Source organism: Papio anubis, chromosome 17 (assembly GCF_008728515.1).
Source record: "Papio anubis isolate 15944 chromosome 17, Panubis1.0, whole genome shotgun sequence".
In the NCBI taxonomy this organism is placed as follows: Eukaryota; Metazoa; Chordata; class Mammalia; order Primates; family Cercopithecidae; genus Papio; species Papio anubis.
Window position 1 is genome coordinate 48,569,979 of NC_044992.1, and position 8,681 is coordinate 48,578,659.

Sequence of the window (8,681 nt, forward strand, 5' to 3'; positions counted from 1 at the left end):
GGACTGCATTTAAAGGGCCTATTTGGAGGACAATATGTCAGGTATAACAAGTGGGCGGCAAGATGAACCAGTTTGGGAAAAATACGTTTTAGTCCAATTAAACATGATGTAATGACCTGATACCAAGTGAAACTGTCATATGTGCAACAGAAAACCTGGAAACCAAGCTGAGAAGAGAGAGAGATGTGGGAGTCATCAGCATAGAGGGGCTAGTTCTACATGAACAGGGACGTAGAAAGAGCAAGACGGAGGGCTGAGAATATAGGTGTTTCCTTCATTTGGGACAAAAAGGGGAAGACAGCTAACAAGACAACAGAGAACAGGTAATTAGCAATATTTCAAGAAGACCCAGAGTGTGCAGGGTTGTGGAAATCAATGAAGGTGCATTTCAAGGGAGGAACAGGTATCTATTTTAGAAAGGCAGGAGTAGCAGAGAGGTTGAGAGGAGAGAATCACTGCTCTTTGAACAGTTTCTGTAGAAGCAGTTTCTGTAGGTTCTTCAGGCAATTTAGGAGAAAGAGAAGCAGAACATTCTGTTCTGATGAGGGTGAGAGCCAGAGATAGCAGTGAAGTTTGGGGAGGATTTGCAAAATTGCCAAGGGCCCTGTAGTCAAGGCAAGGCAAGCATGGGTATTGAAGGCCAGGTTTCCTGCATGGCCTACCCTGGGTGGGAGTCTCCCAAAAGGATGTCCTTCCCTGTCTACATCAGTGTTTCTGGTGAAGCATAAAGGCTTGGCTCCGTCATTTAATTCATTCTATTCTCCTAATGAAGGGGTATTTTTATGAAACAGCCATGATGAGTAATTTACAATGCATGAATATGAATGAGAAACATTTACTATGCCACAGAAATGAAGTTTATTGGGAAGTAAATGAAGTCTTCTCCTTGCATTCCAGAGAATGCCAAAGAAGAAAGGAAAACAGGAAATGCAGTACGTTCAGGAAACACCCTACAGTAGTAACTGGAGCTCAGATTACAGGGAGTTGAACGTCTTTAGAAACAAAGAGGCTCCACCCTCAACAGGAAGGAGTTGTCCAGACATTGGAAGTTGATGATGTGTGTCTTTGCTTGGGTGGGGAAAGCTTTTCAGCATTCTAGAAATAACATAGTAGGCAAGATGAGGTTTCTTGATGTCAGCTGAGCTCCAGAAAAGTCAGGACTTGAAGATCTTTCCTGTGGTTGATCTAAATGGCTCTGTAGATGCCTTCGAAGAGGATACAAGCTTTTCAATTACAGCAACACTTTTGAGAGGTGCCACAGGGTCCACAGGAGTTGCCACTAGCATTGGTGGTGGCGCATGGGTTGCAGGGGAGCCTAGAAGGACAAGGAGGTTTAGAATGGCTTTAGGAGGAAGTTTTAATGTACATACTACCTTGGGCTTAATGACACAACCTATGAATTTTCAGTGGTTGGAGTTAGTTGGAATCAAGTTCTTTTTGTTTTGTTTTGTTTTTGAGACAGGGTCTTGCTCTGAGACAGCTGCAGTGCAGTGGCGCGATCTTGGCTCACTGCAAGTGGGAGCCAAGGCTCACTTCACCTCCCAGTGTCAAGTGATTCTCTTGCCTCAGCCTCCCAAGCAGTTAGGATCACAGGCATGCGTCACCATGCCTGGCTAATGTTTTGTATTTTTGATAGAGATGGGGTTTCACCATGTTGGCCAGGATGGTCTTGAACTCCTGACCTCGAGCGATCCACCCGCCTCAACCTCCCAAAGTGCTGGGATTATAGGCATGAGCCATTGCACCCGGCCAGAATCAAGTTCTGATTACTACCAAATGCTTCTCTCTCTCCCAGAATGCCATGTGCAGAGGTGGAAAAACTGTCCTTTTCAAATATATTATCTCATACACTTGAGGTCTCCTGGAACTTAATGTGCCTTCCACAAATGTTATTCCTAAGACTGGCCAGCTCCTACCACCATTCCTCCATTGTTAGCCCCCTGAGGCAGGGGCTCTTCTCTTCCCTTTGGCCTCCCTTTGCTTAGCTATCACAGATCACTGGACACACACTACACAGTTAATGTGTGTTGTCTGACTAGTTGAAAATATGGCCACCATTTGTGTGCCTACCATATCCCACTGTACACATTCTTCCCAGACATTCTTTGCCCCATACTCACTTGCAGTCCTCGCTCTCCAGGAGGCTCCGGTACGTGTTGATCTCACACTCCAGCCGGGCACGCACATCCAGCAGCACCTGGTACTCCTGGTTCTGCCGCTCCAGGTCACAGCGGATCTCCGCCAGCTGCGACTCCACGTTGGTGATCAGGCTCTGTAACTGGGACAGCTGGGAGCTGTAGCGGGCCTCGCTCTCCGTCAGCGTGTTTTCAAGAGAGTTTCGCTGTGGTGGGGAAGATCAGGAATGTCAGAGAGCTGCTCCTTCAAAGGGTTTCTTCATAGGATTCCAAGGAAGTCACAAGCTCCAAGAGCTAAGGAGAGTGTGTGGTCCCAAACACATCCCTGGGACTCTGTCTCCCAACTTCTCATCGCTCACCAGCAGGGCTGAACAATACACACCAGGTTGTGCTGGGCCTGCAGCTCGATCTCCAGGGCGTTGACCGTGCGTCTCAGCTCGATGATCTCCGCCTGGTAGGACTGCAGCTGCTCTGCGCTGGATACCACCTGCTTGCTCAGCTCCTCGGTCTGAAACACCCAAGTGGGGAAAGGATCAGACCCTGCCTCCAGGGCCTTGGGGCACCTCGGGTCCTGAGTGGCCATGTGCTTAGATGCCCACCTGCGTGGCGAACCATTGCTCCACTTCCCTGCGGTTGGTTTCCACCAGGGCCTCATATTGACTCCTGGTCTCGTTCAGGACCTGGTTCAGGTCCACAGCAGGGGCAGCGTCCACCTCCACGTTGAGGCGGTCTCCAAGCTGGGAGCGCAGGGTGTTGACCTCCTGATGGAGAAAAGGGAAACAATGAACCTACGGCAATGGATCTGCCATTTTCCTGCTCCAGGAAACTGAGCACAATACTGCCCAAAAAGCACTGAAAGGAATATTCTGATCATTTCCAAAGAGTGACACACACATTTTATAGCAATAAACACCAACAGGGATCACATCGATTGTTGTCCCATAGAAACTGAAACCTTACACCTTCTACAAGACTAAGTCTAAACTCCTTGGCATATGCAAGTCCTTCCTCGCTTCCCATCACATCTTCACTTTCACCACACCCTTGGAGGTACTGCATGCCCAGCCATACCCAGATACACCCTGCCCTGCCACTTCTGTGTCTTTGTTCAACCTCTTCCCTCAGACTGAAACACCCAAGTACTGAAATCCTCCTCTTTGCATCTGAGAAGAGTTCCCTATCTCCTCTTGGGCAGCCTGGATTATTTCTAGAGGATACTGCTTGTACATCTCAAATGGTACTTGTTTCACTCTGTCTTGTTTACATCACTGTGTTTATATGACTGTCTTTCTATACTAGACTGTGAGCTCTTTGAAGAAAAGGGCCATGTCTTATTTCTTTTTTGTCCCTCCATCTCCACCACCAAATTCAGGACCTAGCAGTGATGAGCAGAGAGCAGGGCTCAATGAATGATGCCCCTCCTCAGTAATTCCAACACCTGCCTAACCCTCACCCAGCCACTGGAGAATGAGCAGCTCACTCCACTCCTTGATATGGATGTAGCACCATCACTCTCTGAGAATACCTTGAGTTCCTCAGAGAAGGGTCCCAGAACAGGGATCCAGACAGTAATCATCTCCTGATTCCCAGTGCTGGTAGCTTAGCTCTGAGGCCTGCTTTTGTGAATTTGTTTCATACCTCCTCATGGTTCTTCTTCAGGCAGATCAGCTCCTCTCTCAGGGACTCCACCTGGGACTCCAGGTCGGACTTGCAGAGGGTCAGCTCATCCAGGATCCTGCGTATGCTGTTGATGTCCGACTCTACCAGCCGCCTCAGGGACTGCTCTGTCTGGTACCTGCATGCATCAGAGTGGGAGGATAAGTCAGAAAAGAAAACCACCTTCCCCTCTCATGTGTTGTTTGGGTAGAATTGGCCTGAATCTTCTTGAACTTACATAGCTTTCTGCCTCTTCTCTTCCATATGTTTCAGTCAAGCTGTCCATGGAGAGGCTGGAGAGGTTCCCTGACTCACCCTAACACCACGAGGAGCCCCCAGGCACGCATGAGATGAAGTGTCTCACTGTGCTCTCAGTTTTGTTAGCTAATATACCATCAAATCAATTCCCAAAGAACAATTCATTTCAATCTCTGAATTTTGTGGTTTAAGAAACACTTCCAAAAAGACCAGTATAGACCAAAGAGCAGGCAGCACATGAGTCTAGGTCTCTGTTTGAAACTGATTTTACATAACCAGCCCTAGGAGGAGAAATGGCTTTCTCCTCTCTTCCAGGCAATAGTAGGTCCCTAGGGCCATGAAAGAACCATAGGGACCTTGAAGTTCAACATACTTGCTTCTGAAGTCATCAGAGGCCAGCTTGGCATTGTCAATGTTCACCACCAGCCTGGCATTCTCAGCCTTGGCACACAGAATCTGAAAAGAAATTTATTTCATGAGGTACACTTGAACTTGAGAATGTCTTACTGTTCAAAGAGAGCCAGCTGCTGCTGGCCTCCCACGTGGCCGACCCCCTCACCTTCTGCTGGAGCTCCTCGATGATCGTGAAGTAGGACTGGTAGCTGGGGCACAGCAAGGGCTCCTGCTGCTGGGACCGCTCCCGGATGAGGCTCTCCAGCTCCGCGTTGTCCCGCTCCAGCTGACGCACCTTCTCCAGGTAGCTGGCCAGACGGTCGTTCAGGAACTGCATGGTCTCCTTCTCACTGCCATTGAAGGAGCCCTCGCAGAACCAGTTGCAGTTGCCCACATTGGCAGGGATGTTGCAGGCCCCCGGCAGCGTGTGGCTGTGGCAGCTGGGGGGCACACAGGGCCGGGAGGAGCAGCTGGTGCGGCAGCCCAGGCTGGGCAGGCAACAACTGTAAGACATGGTGCTGGGACAGGTAATGGAAAAGCAGGTAAGCTGCTGGAGGTGGATGTGGGCAGGTTTGAGTCTCTCCTTCCTCTGCGGTCCTTTTATACTATTAACGGTGGGTGGGGGCTTGGCATACGGCATAGTTTCCTTTCCTAATGCTTCAGCTAATTTTTCTCCAAAATATGCTAGTTAGATGCTTCTAAAGAGTCCCCCCTCAACCCATAAAATTATTCCATTCAGCTTATGTCACACCAGGCTCTTCCTGGGTGCTAGTGGTTGGTGAAATCAGAGTTTCATCAGATGGCTTCATAGGAGATAGAATCATCACAGCCCCAAAAGGCTGTCCGCATTACTCAGAGAGGAGGACATCCAGGGACATGGGGTGGAGTTGTTTGGGAATCAGGGATTCCTCACCCAGGAGGTTCCGCCACTGTTCTTTCTCCCCAGAGAGAGAGCTCTGAGAGAGAGCTTTGAGAGTTACTCTTCCAGGTAACTCTTTCCTCCCACATTCATCATGTTTCAGCATTCAATTTGTTTTTATAGCAGAAACTCAACCTGTGTTCGCTGAAAGGATCCTGAGCCTTACTATTGGTTGGGGTTTAGGGAACTTGCCAGCACATGGAGAGACTGAAAACAACGGCATGTTCATGGTTGAGAAATGAGAAAGTAAAATGGAAACCAACTGAATGGATGGGAATATACCTAAAAGGGGGCATCTGCAAACGGCAGCCCACAGGTCAAGTTTACCCTGCTGCATTTTTGTAAATAAAGTTTTTGTTTGTTTGTTTTCTGTTTTTTTGAGACAGAGTCTCACTCTGTCGCCCAGGCTAGAGTGCAGTGGCACAATCTCAGCTCACTGCAACCTCCACCTCCCGGGTTCAAGCAATTATCTGCCTCAGCTCCCTGAGTAGCTGGGATTATAGGCGCCCACCACCACGCCTGGCTAATTTTTGTATTTTTAGTAGAAACGGGATTTCACCATGTTGGCCAGGCTGGTCTTGAACTCCTGACTTCATGATCCACCCACCTCGGCCTCCCAAAGTGCTGGGATTACAGGCGTGAGCCACCCCGCCCAGCAGTAAATACAGTTTTAATGGAACACAGCCATGCCCATTTGTTTAGCTATTGTATGTGGCTGCTTTTGTGCTACAGTGGCAGAGTTGTGTAGTTGTGACAGACTATAGGGTCCACAAAGCCCTAAAATTAAAAAGTTTGCCAACTTGTACTGAAGCAACAGCCTCTCTAAAGATGAGCAAGAGTAGAAATATCTAGAAGAAAAAATATGCTGGAAACAGTCTGTAACAGTGAGAGTTCAGATGGCAGCACTGAAGCATGAATATGAAGCATGATACCGCAGACTCACCAAGAAATGAAAATTGGAACAAGGTGCTCAGAGATATCTTTGTATCCATGGTGGCTTTTTCTCAAGTTCTCTGGAAATTTCTATCATCTTATTTCTAGACTTGCTCCTCTTTCTAGAGTATTAACTCTCCTAGAGGTATGACTCTGCCAGCCTAAGATGTTTCCAGGACAAACCACAGTGCCCATGAGAATGCAGCTTTACTCTGTTGTCCCTACAAGTAGACACTGTCTCTGATAAGTGTGCTTCTCTCTATCACCTCTGGGATCCAGTTACCCTTTGACTCTTCCATAACCTAGGGAGCCTCTCTATTGCCCAGTAATCACTCTTAACAGAATAGCCTTCCCTACCTCACTTCTTTTCCCTGTCACTCTACCTTTCCTTTGTTCTGCATGGAAACAAAGTCATGTTTCAGAAAGAAGTCCCAAAAGATTATTTGTGGAACACAATACAAATCATTTAAAGAAGGATGCATCTGAATTTCAAAGGCAGCATGAGAGGAGCAGAAAAGTACATCTTTGATTTTATTTATTTGTTTCCTCTTTTAGTCTATCTAGAGGTTTATAAACTTTATCTTTCAAAAAATCTCTTAGTTTCATTGATTTTTTGCTATTGTTTTTCTAGTCTCTATTTTTATTTATTTCTGCTCTAAGTTTTATCATAAGTATCATAATAACACTTAGAGCAAAAAGTGTTATTATATCCTTCTTGCTGCTAACTTTGAGCTTAGTTTGTTCTTTATCTTTTTTAATTTTTTAAATTTTAAGTTTTGTAGGTACATAGTAGGTGTGTGTGTATGTTTATATATAAGTTTATATACATATATATTGTATAAAAACTTTCCTCTTAGTACTGCTTTTGCTGCATCCCATAAATTTTGATGTGCTGTGTTCTCATTTTCAATTGTCTCAAGATATTTTCTAATTTCTTTTTTTATTTTTTCTTTGACTCATTGATTATTTAAATGTGTTTTTTAATTTCTACATATTTGTGTATTTTTCAGTTTTTTCTTATTTCTATTCTAGTTTTCTAGTTTCATTCCATTGTTGTAGGAAAAGACACTTAGTATGATTTCAATCCTCTTAAATTCGTTAAGACTTGTTTTGTGACCCAACATGTGAGAACATTCTCTATCCTGGAGAATGTTCTGTGTGCACTGGAGAATATGTATTCTGCTACCACTGGATAGAACATTTTGTTTGTTAGGTCCATTTGTTCTATAGTATTGTTCAAGTCTGTTGTTTCCTTGTTGATTTTCTATCTGAATGTTCCATTCATTATCAAAAGTGAGTTATTGAATTCTTCTATTATTACATTGTCTATTTCTCCCTTTGGTTCTGTCAGTGTTTGCTTTATATATGTTAGGTGCTCTGATGTTGGGTTCATATATTGTTATGTCTTCCTGGTGAATTTTTTCATTATTATGTAATGTTCTTCTTTGCCTTTGGTAACAGTTTTTGCCTTAAGGACTATTTTGTCTGATATAGAGGTACAGCCATCCTGCTGCCTTTTGGTCACCATTTGTACGGAATATTTTTTTTCCCATTCCTTCACTTTTCTGCCTATACATTGTCTTTAAATCTAAAGTCAGTCTCTTCTAGATAGCATGTAGATAGAGCTTGTCGGTTTTTTGAAAATCCATTCAGCTACTCCATGTCTTTGGATTGGAGAGCTTTATTCATTACATTTCAATAAAGTATTGATAGGGAAAGACCTAATATTGCCATTTTGTTAATTCTTTTGTCTTTCTCAGAGTTCTTTTGTCTCCTTTTCCTCTCTTGCTGACTTCCTTTGTGTTTCATGGATTTTTGTATTATATGTTTTTATTCTTTTTTTTCTTTTGTGTATCTTCTGTAGGTATTTTTTTGTGGTCATCATAGGGCTTATATGAAACAACTTACAGTTATAACTGTCTATTTTTAGCTGATAACTTTCACTGCATACGAAAACTACTCTTTTGCTTCTCCCACACACATATTTTATGCATTGGTGTCATGATTTACATCTTGTTATATTGTGTATCCATTAACCTATTTTTATAGTTATAGTTATTTTTAATACTTTTATCTTCTAAATTTTATAGTAGAGGGCCAAGTGTGGTGGCTCATGCCTGTAATCCCAGCACTTTGGAAGGCCGAGGAGGGCAGATCACCTGAGATCAGGAGTTTGAGACCAGCCTGGCCAACATGGAGAAACCCCGTCTGTACTAAAAATACAAATATTAGCTGGGCGTGGTGGCAGGTGCCTATAATCCCAGCTACTCAGGAGGCTGAGACGGGAGAATGGCTTGAACCTGGGAGGCAGAGGTTGCAGTGAGCCGAGATCACACCACTGCATACCAGCCTGGGTGACAAGAGTGAAACTCTGTCTCAATAAATAA

The 8,681-nt window shown here is 44.8% G+C and overlaps 1 protein-coding gene across 1 annotated transcript; it reads right to left on the reverse strand.

Moving 5' to 3' along the window:
* Nucleotides 1-819: 819 nt before the first annotated feature.
* KRT34 (keratin 34) lies at nt 820-5,762 on the reverse strand. The gene is made up of 7 exons (XM_003912994.4): nt 4,609-5,762; nt 4,423-4,505; nt 3,774-3,930; nt 2,735-2,896; nt 2,518-2,643; nt 2,121-2,341; nt 820-1,315 (listed from the first exon to the last, which is right to left on the reverse strand). The coding sequence occupies exons 1-7, from the start codon at nt 5,080-5,082 to the stop codon at nt 1,228-1,230; spliced, it is 1,311 nt and encodes a 436-aa protein (XP_003913043.1). The 5' UTR covers nt 5,083-5,762; the 3' UTR covers nt 820-1,227.
* Nucleotides 5,763-8,681: the final 2,919 nt, after the last annotated feature.